General features: G+C 47.6%; 1 protein-coding gene across 1 annotated transcript in view; it reads right to left on the bottom strand.

Annotated features, from left to right (window-relative positions):
• Positions 1-21,354, bottom strand: part of LOC136573472 (vomeronasal type-2 receptor 26-like) — a 60,317-nt gene that overhangs the window by 28,784 nt on the left and 10,179 nt on the right. The window contains exon 2 of the mRNA XM_066574764.1: positions 5,640-5,801. Coding sequence (XP_066430861.1) covers positions 5,640-5,801 — 162 coding nt within the window. The remainder of the gene's footprint in view (positions 1-5,639; positions 5,802-21,354) is intronic.

The following is a 21,354-nucleotide window of genomic DNA, read 5'->3' on the forward strand; positions in this document are numbered from 1 at the left end:
ACAAGTTTTTTGTTTTCCGACAGGCGTGTCGCCTGTTTTTTCGGATGCGTCCCCGTTCTTCCGGGTCGGAGGCTCAGAGGGTCGGGCTGATAATGTCCCTGCTGCGGGGCTCTGCCCAGACATGGGCCTTTTCTATCCCCGAGGGTTCCTCCTGCCTGCAGTCTGTGGACTCATTTTTTCAGGAACTCGGGGGTATCTTCGACGAATCGGACCGAGCTGGGTTGGCGGTTTCGCGTTTGTTGGCGCTGCGGCAGGGGTCGTCTTGTGTGGAGGATTATTGCTCCAACTTCAGACGCTATGCGGGGGAAACGACATGGAACGATAGCGCGCTGAAAGACGTTTTTCTGCAGGGCCTCTCGGACGCAGTTAAAGACCTGTTAATTTCCCATCCCATTCCCGGGTCCTTAAGGGAGGCTATGGAGCTAGCGGTGAAGGCAGATAGGAGGCTCAGGTCTAGGAAGCAGGACAGGCAGACCCGTAGAGTCAGGGAGGTCGGTTGCCCTGGTCCCTCTTCCTCCTTACCAGTTCCTGTGCCCGAGCCGATGGAGGTGGATCCGCTGGACCCCAAAGAGCGACGCCGGATCCGTTTGTTGCATCGTCTCTGCCTCTACTGCGGGAAAGCTGGACATCGGGTGATAACCTGCCCACTGAGGTCTCAACACTCGCAGCCGGAACCGGCGGAAAACTCCGAGTCCTAGGCGATTGCAGGGAGGATCGCCTAGGACTTCAGGTACTGTGTCATGTTAGATTCCAGGATTTTTCCCGATCAGGGCGGGCGTTTATTGATTCCGGAGCAGCCGCCAACTTGATAAGTCTGTGTTTTGTCCGTTCTCTGATGGTGGAATTTGTGGCGCTGAAGACGCCAATTCATTTTACCAGTATTGATGCTACCCCCCTCACTACAGGCCTGGTACGATGGAGGACCCCAAGATTACAGTTCACGGTGGGGATCCTCCACTCGGAAGAACTGTCTTTCCTGGTTATGGAAAAAATGTCGGTTGATGTGGTGCTTGGTATGCCCTGGTTGGCACTGCACAATCCCCAATTTGATTGGTCCACCCGGGAATTGACTCATTGGGGATCATCCTGTCATAATCACCTGTCTGCCATAGCTGTGTGCTCCACAGATACAGTGCTCATTCCGGAGTATTTGTCAGACTTTCAGGATGTATTCTCCAAAGACTGTCTAAGGCTCTGCCTCCTCATAGGGAGTGGGACTGTGGTATTGATCTAATTCCCGACAGTCCCATCCCTAAGGGAGCCATTTTCAATTTGTCAGGCCGTGAGCATGAAGCCCTCAAGTCCTATGTCTCGGAGGCTCTGGCCAACCGACATATCCGGCCGTCCAAGTCCCCTGCCGGGGCGGGTCTCTTCTTTGTAGAGAAGAAGGACGGGACACTAAGGCCTTGTGTGGATTATCGGGCCTTGAATAAAATCACTGTGAAGAACCAGTGCTCCTTGCCCCTAATTCCTGACTTGTTGAATCAGGTGGAAGGGGCCCACTGGTTCTCCAAACTGGACTTGCGGGGGGCTTACAATTTAATTCGCATTAGAGAGGGAGATGAATGGAAGGCGGCGTTCAACACCCCGTTAGGACATTTTGAATGTCTGGTCATGCCTTTTGGACTTTGTAATGCCCCCGCTGTGTTTCAGGGTTTTATGAACGCGGTCTTCCACGACTTCCTGGGGGTATTTCTGGTCATCTATCTTGACGACATTCTGGTGTACTCGCCTGACTGGGACTCACATGTGCAGCACCTGAGGTTGGTCCTGACCCGTTTGCGCGAGTATCAACTTTTTGTCAAGTTAGAGAAATGTACATTTGGTTCTAAACAAGTATCCTTCCTTGGTTATGTAATCTCACCCACGGAGATTCAGATGGAGTCTGATAAAGTAGCAGCAATCTCCCAATGGGTCAGACCAGACAACCTCAAGGCTCTCCAGCGGTTCTTAGGTTTTGCAAATTTTTACCGCAAATTCATTAGGAATTACTCAGTTATTGCTCAACCTCTGACCGACCTGACTAAGAAGGGGGCCGACTTGGGTAAGTAGTCGCCTGCAGCCCTTGAGGCCTTTAGCCATCAAAAAAAGGCATTCACGACTGCCCCGGTGCTAATACAGCCGGACGCACAACTACCCTTTTTTATTGAGGTAGACGCGTCTGAGGTGGGGACAGGAGCAGTATTGTCGCAGGAAGTCAGTGGGAGGTCTGGGTATAGCCCATGTGCGTTCTTTTCGCGGAAGTTCAATTCAGCAGAGCGCAACTACGACGTGGGTAACCGCGAATTATTGGCTATTAAATGGGCTCTGGAAGAGTGGCGACACCATCTTGAGGGTGCTAGACACCCAATTACCGTATATACTGATCACAAGAATCTGGTATATCTCGCCAATGCGAAAAGACTCACAGCTCGTCAAGCCAGGTGGGCGTTGTTCTTCGCCAGGTTTAATTTCGTCATGACATATATCCCAGGAGAGAAGAACGTGAAGGCGGACGCCCTGTCACGGAGTTTCGGGGTACCGGATAGTGAGACCCTGACTCCCGAGAATATCTTAGCCCCCGGCGTGGTGGTGGCAGCTGTGGAGTCTAACTTCGTCCCTCAACTACAGGATGCTCAGCAGGACGCTCCTTTGGGGGTGCCGGAGGGCAGATGGTTTGTGCCAGACACCCTACGCCCTAGAGTCATGGATGAGTCTCACTCGTCGGTTCTCGCCGGGCATCCAGGGTTCCAGGGGACCCTCGAGCTTTGTTCCAGACACTTCTGGTGGCCAGGCATGTCTCAGGAGATCCGCAACTTTGTGAGGGGTTGCTCGGTCTGTGCTCGCAATAAGAGTCGGTGGCGTCCTCTGGAGGGTCCTCTGAGACCGCTACCGGTTCCTTCCAGTCCATGGTCGCACCTATCAGTAGATTTCATCACTGACCTACCAGAATCTCAGAAGTGCACCACTATCTTAGTGGTGGTCGACCGGTTCTCAAAGATGGCACATTTTGTGGCGTTAAAAAAGCTACCCTCGGCCAAAGAATTCGCCACGATTTTTGTAAAGGAAATAATTCGCCTACATGGGGTTCCCCAAAATATTGTATCTGATCGCGGGGTTCAGTTTGTGTCGCAGTTTTGGCGTGCCTTCTGCAGAAACCTGGGAACGTCGCTCTCCTTCTCTTCAGCGTTCCACCCGCAGACTAATGGTCAGACTGAGCGGAAGAACCAAGATTTAGTGCAATATTTACGGTTGTTTGCTAGCGAAAAGGCTCATCAGTGGGCAGAGTTCCTGCCATTGGCAGAATTTGCACTAAACAACCGCCTTTGTTCTTCCACTGGGGTGTCTCCATTTTTTTGTGTATACGGTCAGCATCCTCGCTTCCTTACAGCAGTCCCTACTCCGTCGGTCTGTCCTGCAGCTGATGTCGCCACAGATACGCTTCGGGGGGTATGGAAAGAGGTACAGAGAAACTTGGAGGCAGCGGGGGCCCGTATGTAGTTGCGTAGAGGGAAGAGTCTGTCTGTGTCTGAACCTTACAGGGTGGGACAGAAGGTATACCTGTCTTCTAAAAATCTCAAATTGCGGGTCCCGTCCCTGAAGCTGGCGCCACGTTACGTGGGGCCGTTTGCCATCACACGTGTGGTGAACCCACTCGCCTACGAGCTGGGGTTGCCAGCCACATGGAGGGTTCACAGGGTATTCCATAAGTCGCTATTGAAACCTTTTGTCCCTTCGGTGATGCCCACCTCCGGTCCCCCTCCGCCCACCCTGGTCCGGGATGAAGTTGAATACGAGGTCCAGGAGATACTGGATTCTCGTCGGTGTTGAGGAACCCTACAATATTTGGTGGCCCAGAAGATCACTCCTGGGTGGCCGCACGTGATGTTCACGCTCCCGTGTTGGTACGGCGGTTCCACCGTCGTTTTCCGGATAAGCCTGGTCGAGTTTCCGGGGGCCCGGAGGTCCCCCGTCAGAGGGGGGGTAATGTTACCATGCAGGGCAGCGCTGGGTCCCGCGGCCGGCGCGCGGCGCTCGGATGTCGGCTCCGGCGTCCCGGACCTCTGCTGTCGGGGCTCTCCTGGTGGCATGGAGCAGCCAGCGTGCAGCGGCGTGGGTGTGTCCGCCCGTAGGGTGCCGCCCGCTCTCCTCCACCTTCCATATGCAACAGTGGGAGAGTCGGCTCCTCCCACTCTCCGCCCCTGGGCGGAGGCTTTAAGTTAAAAGGCTGGCAGTGACCTGAGCTCCCTGCCAGTTATTGGTTCTGCTAGCCTCTAGTCAGGTCTGTCTCAGTCTGCTCTAGTTGCTCGTCAGTATCCTGTCAGTTTGCCTGTGAGCTCCATCTCCAGCCTTACTCTGCTTAGTAAGTTTTGTTGGTCTGTTCCACCTGCCTCTTCTGTCGGCACTCTGTCCCCTGTTAGTAGTTCCATCTAGGTAGTCGCCAGGTCCCTAGCCAGCGCAGGGACCGCCGCCCAGTTGTCCGCCTGGAGTTAGCCAGGGCCGAGGCAAGTAGGCAGGGACAGTGGGGTGCGGGAAGATCAGGGCACCCCACCTGGCGCTTGGGGGGCAGAGTGCCGTAACACTGGGAGCAGGAAAGAGGACACTTGGGCGGTGTGCCTCTTGTCACCCGAGTTTAGGCGTTTCAGCGCGGCCTGCTGACGCTTCACCACCGCAGTGCTGCAGCGCCTCGAGCTACCGACTGAAGGCAACGTCCTCACATGTGGTAATTGAGAGGTGGATGAGAAGGTGGCATAATAAGCCGGAGAAACTGTGACCGAGGTAGGACCCGCAATCCTCGGTGTGGGTAGCACATGAGCGGACCCAGGGTCAGACTCACTCCAGCCTCCACCAGGTTAATCCAATGTGTCATCAGGGAGATGTAGTGTCCCTGCCCGCCAGCACTTGTCCACATGTCGGTGGTTAAGTGGACCTTCCCAGTAACCGCGTTGGTGAAGGTACGGTTGATATTCCTATACACATGCTGGTGTAGGGCGGGGAAGGCACAGTGGCACAGACTGGGGACCGAGTAGCATGGGGTTGCCGCCGCCATGAGGTTGCTGAAAGCCTCACTTTTAATGAGCCTATATGGCAGCATCTCCGGGCTTGCGCACCACTGTTTGCGCTATGGACAGCTTAACAATGCTCTGGGACACATTGGTGGAGACAGTGGAGGACCGCACGGGTGAGGGTGTGGGTGCAGGGTGGGAGATGCTCGTGTCTGCAGCCTGGGAGGGGGATTGCATCTCAGTGCCAGCATGTGACACAGTGGAAGAGGCAGTGGTGTGACCCGCAGGGGGTTAATGGCCATCGTACCACGTTGTTGAGTGCTTAGCTATCATATGCCTGCACATGGTGGTGGTGGTCAGGCTGGTAGTGGTGGCTCTCCTGCTGATCTTGGTGCAGCACAGGGTGCACACCACTGTTTGTCGGTCGTCCACACTCTCCTTAAAATACCTCCAGACCTTCAAACATCTAGCCCTCTGAATGGGAGCTTGCCGTGACGAGGTGCTGTGTGGAACATTTGCAGGGTAAGTTGCTCTGGACCAGCCTCTCCCTCTGCCCACCCCATTGCCACTCCCAAGCTGTTGTGGTGCTGCACTTGCCTACCCCTCTGATGCGGTGTCTACAATAGGCGTATCAACCCAGGTCGGGTCAGTCACCTCATCATCCACCAGCTCTTCCTCAGAATCTTCAGTCTGCTCCTCTCTCAGACTTACTGCCATCACAACAACCTCACTAACAGACAACTGTGTCTCATTATCATTATTATCATGCACAAATACCTCTTGAGACACTACTTTAAAGTCCCCATCCTCATCACTCTGAGACAGATAAATGTCCAAATTTAGGGCATCGCTCACGACTAACTCCTCAGGTGCCTCTGAAACTGTTGTTTGCGAATCAGGGGGGCCACCTGAAAACAGTTTCTGTGAGTGTGTGTGTTCATAATCTCTCCTTTTCCTGGAGTGACCAGGCTTGGAGGAAAAAGGAGCAGACCGAGGATTCAGAGGTCCAGTCTCTTGGCTAGCGTGAGTGGACTGCGTGGAAGACTGGGTGGTGGATAAACTACTGGACACGTTATCCGCTATCCACGTCATTAACTAAACGCACTGTTGTGCATTTAATAATGATCTGCCACGCGGACCTGCAAAATGTGAGATGAAGCTGGGGAGCGTAGATACACGGCATTCTACTACTCCCTCAACAGTAGGCTACGCAAACAGCAAGGAATTTTGCGTACGCTTTAAACCAAAAATTAACAGTGTAAAATGTGTACAGTCTTCTTATATGGTGTGGATCAACAGGACACACACTTGGGCCTAGTATGCAAATCATTTCAGCCAAACACAGCGAAAAACATGAAAAATGAGGAGTTTTGTTAGTTCCTATATAGTCTGTGTACACCAGTAGCAGTATACTGTATAGAATCGGTAAGAGTATGCAATATACAGCCAGGATGCTTGCGAATGCTTTGTGTGCACTATTGGTCCCACGCAGTCAAACTGATGATGCACACAATGAGAGGAGTTGTAGTCCTAGAAAGGACTGTTGGTTTCAATATATTCCAAACCTGTGCCACCTCCGTCATAAAATTCTCAGGAGCCACAAATGTGGTCATAAAGCAGACTCAGATGCAAGTACTTCAAACCATCAGCACAATTCAACAACCCATTCTAAAACCAAAGATTGGTTTGAAGCAGGAGGTTTTGCAAAACTAGCCACCACAGGTCTACAGTGAAACTTTCAATGTCTCATGAAATCAGTTACGCTTCCTTTGATCGCTACGAGGACCTGGTGATCCATGCATTAATTTGAGCGGCCAAAGCAGGACCCCACTCTGGGCAGCAGATCTGGAGCAGATTCTACATAACGACCAGAGCTGACCCCCAGGGATAGGTGCGTTTATCAGGCCTAAACCAGGAGCTAGTGACGGAGCCGGAAGTGACGTCAGACGCCAGGAGCAGCGTGCCGAGACAGAGGCACGAGCGGGGGTCTGAAGGGGACAGCGGAGCAGCTCAGCAGACGATACCGGCTCCGAAGCAGGTGCGGGGGCAGTAAGGAGAGACCGGAGCGCAGTAGCCAGCGCCAAGAGGCCACCAGGTGTCCAGTGCCAGCAGTGGGTGAGCGGGTGAGCGGTAGCAGCAGCGAGTGAGCACTAGCAGCAGCGGGTGAGCGGTTGCAGCAGCGGGTGAGCGGTTGCAGCAGCGGGAGAGCGGTTGCAGCAGCGGGTGAGCGGTTGAGCGGTTGCAGCAGCGGGTGAGCGGGTGAGTGGGTGAGCGGGTGAGCGGTAGCAGCAGCGAGTGAGCACTAGCAGCAGCGGGTGAGCGGTTGCAGCAGCGGGTGAGCGGTTGCAGCAGCAGGTGAGCGGTAGCAGCAGCGGGTGAGCGGTAGCAGCAGCGGGTGAGCGGTAGCAGCAGCGGGTGAGCGGTAGCAGCAGCGGGTGAGCGGTAGCAGCAGCGGGTGAGCGGTTGCAGCCGCGGGTGAGCGGTTGCAGCAGCGGGTCAGCGGTTGCAGCAGCGGGTCAGCGGTTGCAGCAGCGGGTCAGCGGTTGAGTGGTTGCAGCAGCGTGTGAGCGGAGTGTGAACAAGTCTATCTTCACTACTTCCACAAGTAAATTCTAGATCCCCATTAGGATGAGCTCCATATCTGGCAATGTCATCCAGTGTGCTACTTGTGCAATGTATGCGGTCCTTGATCAGCCGATCGAGGGTGCATACTGTTGCGCAAGATGCGTGCACGTCGCATATTTAGAAGCCCAATTTCTGGATCTAAATGAGCAACTGGCAACACTGAGAGCCATTGACAACATGGAAAGGAGTTTGCTGCTCACTGAGCAGACACTCGCTGGGGTAGAGGCGGGGGCGGATGGTAGTACAGAAGTGCAGGGGGAGCAGTCAGTCAGCTGGGTGTCAGATAGAAGGAGGCGTAGAGGGAATAGATCCAGGGAGGCTGGTCCTGAACTGGCACAACCCAACATGTCTGCAACGTTGGCAGATGAGGGCGATGCCATTACAGAGCCAGCACCGCTGCAGCACGACATGCCCTCTGAACGCCAGGGGGATGACTGCTCCGGTGAGACGGGGACAGGGAGTGCAGGGCAGGCTAGACAGGTTCTAGTGATGGGGGACTCAATTATTAGGGGGACAGAGAGGGCAATCTGCCATAAAGACCGGGATCGTCGAACGGTGTGTTGTCTTCCTGGCGCTCGAGTTCGACACATCGCGGATCGGATTGACAGATTACTGGGAGGGGCTGATGAGCATCCAGCGGTCAAGGTGCATGTTGGCACCAACGAACAAATTAGAGGTCAATGGAGGGCCCTCAAAAATGATTTCAGGGACTTAGGGTCTAAGCTCAGGGCGAGGACCTCCAGGGTAGTTTTCTCGGAAATACTACCTGTACCTAAAGCCACACTAGAAAGGCAGCAGGACCTTAGGGAGGTAAACAAGTGGCTCCGGAGTTGGTGTAAGAAGGAGGGATTTGGGTTCCTGGAGAACTGGGCTGACTTTGCTGTCGGCTACAGGCTCTACCGTAGGGACGGGTTGCATCTTAATGGGGAGGGTGCAGCTGTGCTGGGGGATAAGATGGCTAGAAGGCTGGAGGAGTGTTTAAACTAGGGACTGGGGGGGGAGGGTAAAATGAGAAACAGTGGGGTAGCCAGTGTAACTAGCGATCCGGGTCCAAGCAAAGGGAATGGGGGTCGAGCAGGGGGTGGGGTTAGTACAGTTAGAACTGAAAAATCAGCCATAAGTACGAATAGCAACAAAACAAATTTAAAAAACAAAAAAAATGATATAAATTGTATGACCACGAATGCAAGAAGTCTGATTGGTAAAGTGGGTGAGCTTGAAGCCAGAATGACTGATGAAAATTATGATATAGTCGGAATTACGGAAACATGGCTTGATGATAAGTGCGATTGGGCGGTGAATTTGCAGGGGTACAATCTCTTCAGAAGGGACCGAAGGAACCAGAAAGGGGGAGGGGTATGTCTGTAGGTCAAATCGAACTTGAAGCCGAGGCTACGGGAGGATATAGGGGTAGGAGACGAACAGGTGGAATCTCTGTGGGTAGAAATACAGGGAGGAAAAAATAACAAAATCCTGATAGGGGTCTTCTATAGAACACCAAAAGCAACAGAAGAAACTGAAAACTTACTACTAAGGCAGATAGAAGAGGTGTCAAAGCGCAACAAAGTAATTATCATGGGGGACTTTATTTATCCAGATATAACATGGGAGAAGGAAACCTGCAAATCTCACAGGGGTGATAAGTTCTTGAGAGTAATTAAAGACAATTACCTGAACCAACTTGTGCAGGAACCAACAAGAGGGAGGGCCACTCTGGACCTAGTACTAACCAACAAACCGGAACGTATAAAGGGGGTGCAGGTTGAGGGGCACTTGGGGAACAGTGACCACAATATAATCAACTTCCAGCTGTCAATCAATAGGAAGCCTTATCAAGGAGCGACAAAGAAACTGAACTTTAGTAAAGCAAAATTTGATCAGCTTAGAACTACTATCGGTAACATTAATTGGGACAACATCCTCAAAAATAACGGTACAGAGGAGAAATGGGAAAAGTTCAAAAGGATCCTAATCACCTCATGTGAGCAGTTCATTCCCTTTAAAAATAAAAGAAACCCAATGTAGCTCAACAAGACGGTAAGAGAGGCAATAAACGAAAAAAAGAAAGCGTTCAAACTACTAAAGCAAGAAAGCAGAGAAGAAGCGCTAAAATCATACAGGGAAAAAAACAAAATATGCAAAGATAAGATCAAAACTGCCAAGGAGGAAGCAAAAAGACGGATCGCCAAAGAGAGCCAAAACAACCCGAAGCTATTTTTCAACTATAGTAACAGCAAAAGGATTTGCAGGGAGAGCGCTGGCCCTTTAAAAAACAATGCAGGAGAAATCATTGATGATGACGAAGGGAAAGCAAATCTACTAAACAGTTTCTTCTCAAGTGAATTTACAAACGAAAAGGAAATGCCACACGAGATGCAGGGGAATAAAACGAACCCCTCACAAAATATCTCATACCCAACGCAGGAGGAGGTGCGGAAGCGTCTAAGGAAAACTAAAATTGATAAATCGCCGGGCCCAGATGGATTACACCCAAGGATACTAAGGGAACTAAGTGACGAGATAGCTAGGCCGCTATACCTAATATTTCTAGACACTATCAAGACCGGTGTAGTACCATTGGATTGGCGCATTGCCAACGTGGTTCCAATTTACAAAAAAGGGAGCAGAAGTGAGCCTGGTAACTACAGGCCAGTAAGTCTCACTTCAGTAATGGGAAAAATTTTCGAGGGGATTCTGAGAGACGCCATTGATGAGTACCTCAAGGAGAATAAGGGAATAACTCCTCACCAGCATGGATTCATGAAGGGTCGCTCATGTCAGACAAATCTGATCAGTTTCTACGATGAAGTAAGCTCTAAGCTGGACCAGGGAGAATCTATTGATCTCGTATATCTGGACTTCTCTAAAGCCTTTGACACCGTGCCACATAATAGGCTAATATACAAAATGAGGCAGCTCGGACTGGGCGAAAACGTGTGTAAGTGGGTAAAAAATTGGCTCAATGATAGAAAGCAGAGGGTGGTAATAAATGGTTCGTATTCTGATTGGACCACAGTCGCTAGCGGGGTGCCACAGGGTTCAGTATTAGGCCCCACTCTGTTCAACATATTTATCAATGACCTTATAGAGGGGCTGCACAGCAAAATATCAATATTTGCAGATGACACAAAATTATACAATATAATTAATGCAACGGAGGACAATGTGCGGCTACAAACGGACCTGGATAAGCTGGGGGCTTGGGCAGGAAAATGGCAAATGAAGTTCAATGTTGAAAAATGTAAGACTATGCACATGGGCAGGAGAAACGGATGTCACCAATATTCACTTAATGGGGTATCACTAGGGAAAAGTGATATGGAAAAGGATCTGGGGGTATTAGTGGATAATAGACTAAACTGGAGTAACTAATGCCAGTCAGCTACTGCAAAGGCAAATAAAGTCTTGGGGTGCATTAAAAGAGGTATAGGGGCAAGGGACGAGAACATTATCCTTTCATTATATAAGGCACTTGTCAGGCCTCACATGGAATACTGCGTACAATTCTGGTCACCGGTGCTCAGGAAAGATGTCACAGTGCTTGAGGGGATTCAAAGAGGGGGAACTAAACTAACACATGGAATGACGGGACTGGAATACCCAGAGAGGCTATCCAAATTGGGACTATTTACTCTAGAAAAAAGAAGGTTAAGAGGCGATCAAATAACCATGTATAAGTACATGAGGGGACAATACAAGGATCTCTCCCGTGATCTGTTTACACCCAGGACCACGACGGTAACAAGAGGACATCCGCTACGATTAGAGGAAAGTAGGTTTCATCACCAACATAGAAGGGGATTCTTTACTGTAAGAGCAGTTAGACTGTGGAACTCTCTGCCTGAGGAAGTGGTGATGGCAAAATCCATAGAGGAGTTTAAAAGGGGACTTGATGTCTTTCTGGAGAAGAAGGACATTACAGGATATAAATCTTAGGTTAATTGTCAATCCGGGTATACAGGCAGGTAGGAACTATTAGGGGTTGATCCAGGGAACAGTCTGATTGCCATTAGGCAGTCGGGAAGGAATTTTTTCCCCAAAAAGGGCTAATTGGCTTCTGGCCTTGGGGTTTTTTGCCTTCCTCTGGATCAACACAGGAGGATAGACAGGCTGGACTAGATGGACATTGTCTTCATTCAGCCTTACATACTATGTTACTATGTAAACCAATCCGGCTTACCACTCAGGGTATTATACGTCCGCGGACATCCAAAAACAGACAGTGTGCAATAAGTTGTCTTGTTATACAGTGCTGATCAGAATTGCGATCCCGTGCCACCTCCGTCACTAAATTGTCAGGCCATAAAGCAGACTCGGATGCTAGTACTTCAAACCATCACCACAATTCAACAACCCATTATAAAACCAAAGATTGGTTTGAAGCAGGAGGTCTCACAAAACTAGCCACCACAGGTATACAGTGAAGCTATGAAAGTCTCATTAAATCAGTTACGCTTCCTTTGATCGCTACAAGCACAGCATAAACCAAAAAGAAATTTGAGTGGCCAAAGCAGGACAAATCATTCTGTGTATGTGTCAGATAGCTGAACACGGCACTGGGAAACCTTTGTGTACCAAAAGTATAAGTAGACCTCGGATAGATTTGTTGACCAAGAGTATAGGCGGACCCCTGATAGATTTGTTGATCAGGAGTATAGGCGAACCCCTGAAACATTTGTGTACCAAGAGTATAGGCGAACTCCTGAAACATTTGTGTACCAAGATTATAGGCGAACCCCTGAAACATTTGTGTACCAAGAGTATAGGCAAACCCCTGAAACATTGGTGTACCAAGAGTATAGGCGAACATCTGAAAAATTTGTTTACCAAGAGTATAAGCGAAGCCCGGAAAAATTAGTTTGCTAAGAGTACAGGCGAAGGCCTGAAAAATTTGTGTACCAAGAGTGCAAGTTTACCCCTGAAAAATGTGTTTACCCAGATTGCAGGTGAAACCCAGAAAAAGTTTTTAAACATAGAGCTCGTAGTTGCTTAATTTGCTAACAGAGCCTGGAGGCAGCTCTCCGAAAAAAAATTTTTTACAGAGCCTTTTGGCCCTCTTAAGCATTGGCTGTTCCGCGTGCTGACATGCTGGTTTAGGAGGAGGAAAATCAGAGAAGGATAGACCAAGCCACTTCTCCCCTTTTTTGGGGTGATAGAGGGTGCATGGTTATCCTGTTCTAGCTTAAAGAATCTTTATGTTCCGCTGCTTTCCACCGGTGGAGAAGAGACGTCAGGGGAAATCCAGGCTTTGTTCATCTTAAGAAGTGTAAGCCTGTCGGCGCTGTCAGTTGACAGGCAGGTACGCTTATCCGTGATAATCCCCCCAGCAGCACTAAACACCCTCTCTGATAACACGCTAGCGGCTGGGCAGGCCAGCACCTCCAAAACGTACAGCGCAAGTTCGGGCCACGTGTTCAGCTTTGACACCCAATAGTTGTATGGAGCAGAGGGATTACAGAAGACGTTGGTACGGTCGGCTATGTACTCCCTCATCATCTTTTTACACTGCTCCCTCCTAGTTAGCCTAGACTGGGGAGTGGTGACACAGTCTAGCTGGGGATCCATAAAACTGGCAAAGACCTTGTAGAGTGTTCCCCTGCCTGCGCTGTACATGCTGCCTGTTCCCCATGTCTCCCCTGCTAGTTGGCCCACTGAAGTACATTCTCTACCGCTAGCGTAGTCAGATGGAAACTTTAGCATCAGCTTTTTCACCAGGGCCTTGCATCACTCTCGTACTCCTTTCCTCTTTGGGAATGAGAGTGGAAAGGTTCTCCTTATACTGTGGGTCGAGAATCCTGATCGGCCAGAATGCGTCTAATGCGAGGGTCGCAGGAAAGGCAGCTTAACATGAGGTCAGCCATATGTGCCAGAGTCCCAGTACGCAACACATCGCTGTCCTCACTAAGAGGATGACTCTCACTGTCCTCCTCCTCTTCAGCCCATACACGCTGAACAGATGTGAAGGAAGTAGCATGGGTACCCTCTGCAGTGTGGGCAGCAGTCTCTTCCCCCTCCTCCTCCTCCTCCAATACGCGCTGAGAAACAGATGTGAGGGTGGTCTGGCTATCAAGCGACGTATTGTTATCACCATCTCCTGTTCTATCCGCAAAGTGTCGGGATAGTAATGCTGATAATGGCTGCATCGCCGCTCACCATTTGTGTAGACTCCTTAAAGTTTCCTAAGACCTGACAGATGTCAGACATCCATGCCCACTCCTCTGTGAAGAACTGCGGAGGCTGACTGCCACTCCACCGGCCATGTTGCAGCTGGTATTTAACAATGGCTCGACGCTGCTCGTTAAGGCCTGGCCAACATGTGCAACGTTAAATTCCAGCACGTGGGCACGTCGCACAACAGTCGCTACACTGGCAGCTGGAAGCAATGTTGCAGTGTCCTGAGGGTGGCAGCGTCTGTGGTGGACTCTCTGAAATGTGCGCACACGCGACGCACCTTACTGAGCAGCTCAGACAAATGGGGGTAGTTTTTAAGAAAGCACTGAACCACCAGATCAAAAACGTGGGCCAGGCATGGCATGTGTGTTAGTCTGGCAAGCTGCAGAGCCGCCACCAGGTTACGCCCATTGTCCCAAACGACCATGCCTAGTTGGAGGTTCAGCTGCAAAAGCCACAGATCGGTCTGCTCTGTCAAACCCTAAAACAGCTCTTGGGTGGTGTGCCTCTTGTCTCCCAAGCTGAGGAGTTTCAGCACGGCCTGCTGACGCTTCCCCACCGCCGTGCTGCAGCGCCTCGAGCTACCGACTGCAGGCGACATATTCACATGTTGCAATTGAGAGGTGGAGAGGGTGGAGAAGGAGGGGGGTGTTTGGAAGAGGTGGCATAATAAGCCGGAGAAACTGTGACCGAGGTAGGACCCGCAATCCTTGCTAATCTTGGTGCGGTATAGGTTACACACCACTGTCCGTTGGTCGTTGGCGCTCTCATTGAAAAACCTCCTTACCTTCGAACACCTATCCTTCTGCACGGGAGTTTGCCACGAGGAGGTGCTGTGGGGAACAGTCTGCTCCTCCCTCAGATTTAATGGCCTAACAACAACCTCACTGACAGACAACTGTGTCTCATCATCATCCACAAATAGCTCTTGAGACACTACTTGGAAGTCCCCACCCTCATCACCCCAAGTCTATTAAACATCCCAAATTTGGGCATCGGTCATGACTAACTCCTCACGTGGCTGTTTTTTCCGACTCAGGGCAGGGACCCGAGAATAATTCTTGGGAGTAGGCCTGTTCTGAATTTCTCCTTATCCTGGAGTGACCAGTCTGGGAGGAAAGAGGAGCAGCCTGAGGATTCAGAGGTGCAGTCACTTGGCTGGCGTGAGTGGACTGCGTGGAAGACTGGGTGTTGGATAAAGTACTGGACACGTTATCCGCTATCCACGTCATCAACTGATCACACTGTTGTGCATTTAATAATGGTCTACCGCGCGGACATGCAAATGTGAGATGAAGCTGGGGAGCGTAGATACGCGGCACTCTACTAATCCCTTAGCGGCAGGCAATGTTTCCCCCCAGGACCTCGGCCTCTGCACACACCCTCATTCGGCCGCCCACGCCCACATCCTCGTCCTCGACCCTTACCCCTAGTCTTCATCATGTTGGATAAAGCACTTGGACTAAATGCTACGCAAAATGCAAGTACTTTGCGTACGCTTATAGGCCACTTTAGACACAATAAGCAGTGTATACTGTTAGATTTCAGAGATTCCCACCACTCAGACCGGTGTACATTTCAATTTTTGGCTTTCAGCAGGCACAAAAAAAATATGTATACTGTTGTGAAATAGTGCAAATTCCCAGTCCCAAGACACTGAAATAAAGAGTAAGCTCTCAGCACGGCCAGAAAAATTTAGAACAGTGTATACGGTTGTGAAATTGTGCAGATTCACAAGCCCCAGACACCGGTATATAGAGTACGCTGTCAGCAGGGACAAAAAAATGTCTACTGTGTACACTGTTGTTACTTAGCGGAGAATCACAGCCCCCAAACACTGGTGTATAGCATACGCTTGAAGCCCCTAAAAAACTAAAAAAAAGAGAAATGATACTAGTTTTGTTACTTCCTATGTACACCACTGGCAGTATACTGCTTAAGACCGGTAACAGTGGGCAGAATACAGCCGGGATGCTGGAGAACAAATTTGTGCGCACTACAGGTCCCACCCAGCCAAAATGCTGATGCACACAATGAGAGGAGTAGTAGTCCTAGAAAGGACTGTTGGGTTCTTTGAGCAAGGATCTCTGCCTAACCGCAACCTAATCCCTACACTATCAATTTCCCTATATCAGCAGCTCCATCCCCCAGCTCATGCAGCATGCGTCTGAGGTGAACCACGGATGACCATAGTTTTAATACTCCGCGGTCACTTGATCAGCCCAGCCAGTTACTGCTAAGGATGTGCACAGGGTTGGCACGTCACAGCAGGAAGTGGTAAAGCCTTCCCTGCATGTTTATTGGATAAAAAATGGTGCTAAACATGCAGGGAAGGGGAATTAAATTTTCTCGAGCACTGCGTGGTGCTTGACTCGAGTAACAAGCATACGAGTAGTCTAATACTCGATCGAGCATCAAGCTTGGATGAGTGTGCTCACCCATCTCTATTCTTAACTAATCTAACCAATAAGTTCTAGTATCCTAGTCTTTATCCCTTTTATTTTTGTAACAGTTTTTATGAAATGTATGTTCCTTTTTTATATTCTCTTCTTTTGCCTTTAGAAACATTGCAACTTTGCATAATAAAGTCTTAAACTTTATTAAGATCTTTGCCACTAGGCAGAAAGGAAAAAAATGGCAATGTTTTGTGCAAAAACATCTTTTGTGCAACAATTTGTGACTTTTTAATGCCAGAAACTGGTATAAACCCTTTCATAAATGTGCCCCGTTAATTCTGATAATAATGTAACTTGACTGCTGGAGTGCAGTGAGCACCTGTACCAAGAAATGTTGTCAAAGTTTAGGCTATTGACCTACCTTATAATTAAATAGTCAGTGATTGGTAGAATACATTTTTGGGAGGGGCACATAGGACTTGATTGAGTTGTGATCTATGCAATGAGTTCAGAATCGATTGCTTGGAATTAAGTCAACCCTGTGCAGTCATGACCACATCTTATTTTTTCACATGATTACATAGAAAGACAACATGTAGGACACATCCAATGTCCATGCAACTTACACATTGGAGACATCCCTCATATATATTAGATTACACCGGTCAACATTGATTTTGCATCAGCTTTAATTTTAGGTGTACTAGATGTAGTTTTTCTCGCTGATTCCAAATCTGTCTTCAGATTTTTCCCCGCACGTCTGAATCTTGAGATACACATGTCGTTTTTGTGCTAAGATATGGTTTTAACGCAAAAATTAATCCAGTTTTCTCTTTTTCAGACTCATTGAATTTACTCAAATTGCCTTATAATGGCTAGAAATTGCAAAAATTCACCAGACGCCTTTTGTTACATTTGTGGGCAATTTACGCTATTGTCACAGCAAAGAAAAATTACACCCGAAATTTCAAAAATTTATAAATTGTATTTTGGTCGTCCATTGGGAGATCAGGACAAAAAGTGGGCGCCACATGTGGTTTGTACCGGTTGTTCCAGCCTATTACGAGATTGGTTAAACAAACGGAAGCCTTCTTTTCGATTTGCTGTACCTATGATTTGGAGAGAACCGAAAGACCATCTTACTGACTGTTACTTTTGTGCTGTTAATACCACCGGATTTTCGTCGAAAAATAAGCACCTAATTGTGTACCCGAATTTGGATTCAGCCATTAGACCGGTTCCTCACGACAGCTCCCTGCCTGTTCCAGTAACACCGACCGATGGTTTGGACGATTGATGATGCGTCTAGAGACGCGACTGATGTCAAATTTACACCTGACGACGATGGAAAGCCGAAGGTTTTTACGCAAGGTGAACTGAATGATTTGATTAGAGATTTGTCTCTCTCTAAACAAAAAGCTGAACTTTTGGCGTCAAGACTGAAAGAAAAACATTTGCTTGCAGCTGGTGCTAAAATCTGCCACTATCGAAAGCGCAACAGTGATTTATCTAGATTTTTCACCGTTGATGGACCATTGTGTTACTGCAATGATATTAATAGCCTTTTTGAAAATTTATCCCAGGTACATTTCCCTGGTGATTGGCGTCTTTTTATTGATTCGTCGAAGACAAGTTTGAACGCCGTATTGCTGCACAATGGCAATGAGAAGCCTTGCATTCCAATAGCTCATTCGGTACACTTGAATGAAACTCACGAAAATATGAAAATACTACTTGAAGCTATTGATTACAAAACTCATCAATGGAACATTTGCGTCGATTTGAAAGTAATTGGCATGTTGATGGGTATGCAAACAGGATTCACCAAGTTTTGCTGTTTTCTTTGTTTGTGGGATAGCCGTGCTGTAAACGACCACTATACAAAACGCGATTGGCATTTGAGAACTGAATACGAGCCCGGTGTCAGCAGCGTCCATCATACTCCGTTGGTTGATCCACGTAAAATTTTTTTGCCGCCACTGCACATCAAGCTTGGTTTGATGAAAAATTTTGTGAAAGCGATGGGTAAACCTGAATCGGCGGGTTTTCAATTTTTGGTTGAAAAATTTCCCAAGATTAGTGCGGCTAAATTAAAAGAAGGCATCTGCATCGGTCCTCAGATTCGAGAGGTTATGAAAGACGATCGATTTGAACAGTCACTAAACCCAGACGAAAAAAAAACATGGAAAGCGTTCGTGTGGGTGTGTGAGAACTTTCTCGGAAATCATAAATCGCCTGAATACGAAACTAGAGTTCAGCGGCTTCTGGAATCATTTCAAAAGATGGGCTGTCGCATGTCAATAAAAATGCATTTTTTACATTCGCATCTGACATTTTTTCCAGAAAACTTGGGCGCTGTGAGCGATGAACAAGGTGAACGATTCCACCAAGATATACAGGTGATGGAAACACATTATCAAGGGTTTTGGAATGAAAGCATGATGGCTGACTACTGTTGGATGCTTTATCGTGATGAACCAGAAAAAGTCTACAAAAGAAAGTCATATTCACAGAGATTTTGATAGATAGGTGTGATGAGAATGTTGCTTTTAATTTTATATTCGTTAATAAAGTTTGAATGGATGAAAAATGTTTTAATTAACTATTCAGTTCTAAATAAATATTAGATAATGAATTATATTTATATGCTTAACGATATACAGTATGCCAAAAACGGAATTTAGAATATCTCAATAACTAGACGTGCTGGAAAAAAACTAAGAACAGATTAGAAATAAGCGCAAAAAATTGATTAAGAAAATCGTGATTTTAAGCCTGATGCTTCCAAAAAGTTTTTTTTTGTTGACCTGTGGATTATAGGAATAATATAGTACACTTATCATTAATACTACAACAATCACTCAAATATCCCACTTCTATCATTTTACAGCACTTGTAGTTTAGGACAGCACTTAGAGTATCCAATACCTGAGGATATCCATATAGTCCAAGGATTTGTGCAGCTAAAATAGTGGTAGATGAGTGGTGATCTCCAATGATACCGGCCAGCTGGCCACAGCCTGTACATGAGTAATTAGGTATCACCTTATCCGGACCAGAAAGAAGATGTAAAACACGTCTTATCGCCAATCGTCTATCTAAGCATGTGTCATAAAAATGGTATCCCAGAGATATGTTGGGTAAGATGTCAGGATTCTGGTTAATATTATCAATGGCAAAGTGGAAAATCAGAGGGAGTATAAATGTCTCAATCTGTGGCCTGTAAATAGATAAATATTCATATAGATGAGTATCAGCTTGTAAGTAACATAGTAAAATAATATGTAAGGCTAAAAAGACACATATCTATCCAGTTCAGGAATGTTTATCCAGAATAAGATAACATTTTAGCTGAAAAAAATTCCTTCCAGCCCCCAAATCTGGCAATCAGAATAATCCCACGATTACCGATCCTTCTGACATAATCAATGATAACACATGTAATATTGTTGTTCTCAAAAAGGCATCCAGACTCATACTCTTTTAGTGAGTTTGTCATCACCACATCCTGAGACAAAGAGTTCCCTAGTTTCACTGCTCTTAAAAAAAGAACCTCCCTTCTATGTTGGTGTAGAAACCTTTCCTCTAGACGTAGAGGGCGCCCCCTTGGTACACTCCTTAGTGTAAATAGATGATGGAAGAGATCTCTGTACTGACCCCTAATATACGTATACTGTACATAGTTATTAAGTCTTCCCTCAGTTATTTCTTCTAAGCTAGATAACGCCAATTTTGATAACATTTTAGTAATTTAGTTGGCACCTTTGTAATCGCTGAAGCTCTGATATGACCTTCTTGAGTACCGATGCCCAAAACTGTACATAATATTCCATGTGTGAGCTGACCAGGGACTTGTAAAGAGGAAGAACAATGTGCTCATCATGCACCCCTAGATCTCTTTTGATGCAACCCATGATCCTGTTTGCCTTGGCAGCAGCTGCCAGAACCTGGTTGATCCAGTTAAGTTTACAGTTAAGGCTGGGCTCACACAGCCATAAATGTAAAATCCTAGGTTCAGCTGTGACCCTGTGTACTGCCGCGTATGGCGGTGAAATTCTACTGCACATGACTGCATACTCACACTTGCTGTCATTCTCAGTACACCTGTTTTTTTTTTAATTTTGTTTACATTTCCTGTGCCATCGCTTGGTGTACGAAATTGTGTATGAGCGTGTGTATAAAGGTGCCAATGGAGAACAAAAGGCTCTATCTTGTGTAAATAGAACATGCCGCAATTTTGTTGTGCAATTCCGACGCTCTGATGTGATCGGAACTGCGTAAGGCAATGTAATTGATTGCCTGTGAGTTACCGTGTATTACACGAGCCTACAAACCCCGTGAAATACGCAGTAAACATACGACCATTTGAGCCCGACCTAACTAAAAACCCAAAGTCCTTTTCCATGTCAGTTTTGCCCAGTGGTTTCCCATTTAGTGTGTAATGGGGACATGCATTTCCCCGACCATGTGAACACTCATATTTATCACTGTTAAAACCATATTTGCAACTTTTTTGCCCCTCCAGGCTATCCAGATCCATTTGCAGCCGTATTCTGTTTACTCTTTTGTTAATTACTTTACATATTTTTGTATCATCTGCACATACTAATATCTTACTGGTTGAAGAAAAGAAATAAAGTCTCAGCGCCTCAAAAAACATAAAACATGTAATAAATGTAAAAAACGGTGAGTGACAACTCACCTGGTGCACAGTGCGCTCCTACTTGAAGGAGCCACCGGCACCCGATATCCACGTTTGCCTTAAGATAGATCCTGGTCTTCAATCCTGTATTAGCAGGAGAGACGTCCCGGGGTGTAAAGCCTTCAGGCTTCCGATATCCAAAGCAGTATATAGAAAAAAGACCCCCGCGCTCCGAGACCAGGAGCTCCGTCCTTTTATTGCGACGCGTTTCAACGGTACACAGCCGTCTTTTTCAAGCATTACAAACATAATAAAATACACACCTTTATATATATAAATGAATCAATCCTTACTCATTACACCCGGCTTGAATAGACGCCGCGTCCCGGCGCCATCTTGAAACCACGTGGAGTAATCCAACAAACATTCCACGTGATGATACACACGTCATCTATTATATTCATAAAACAAATCTTTGCATCACTATTATATTCACTATTAAAACCAAATCCCGTGGTCAAAAAATAAACTTGCT

This window comes from Eleutherodactylus coqui, chromosome 7, assembly GCF_035609145.1.
Source record: "Eleutherodactylus coqui strain aEleCoq1 chromosome 7, aEleCoq1.hap1, whole genome shotgun sequence".
Taxonomy (NCBI): Eukaryota; Metazoa; Chordata; class Amphibia; order Anura; family Eleutherodactylidae; genus Eleutherodactylus; species Eleutherodactylus coqui.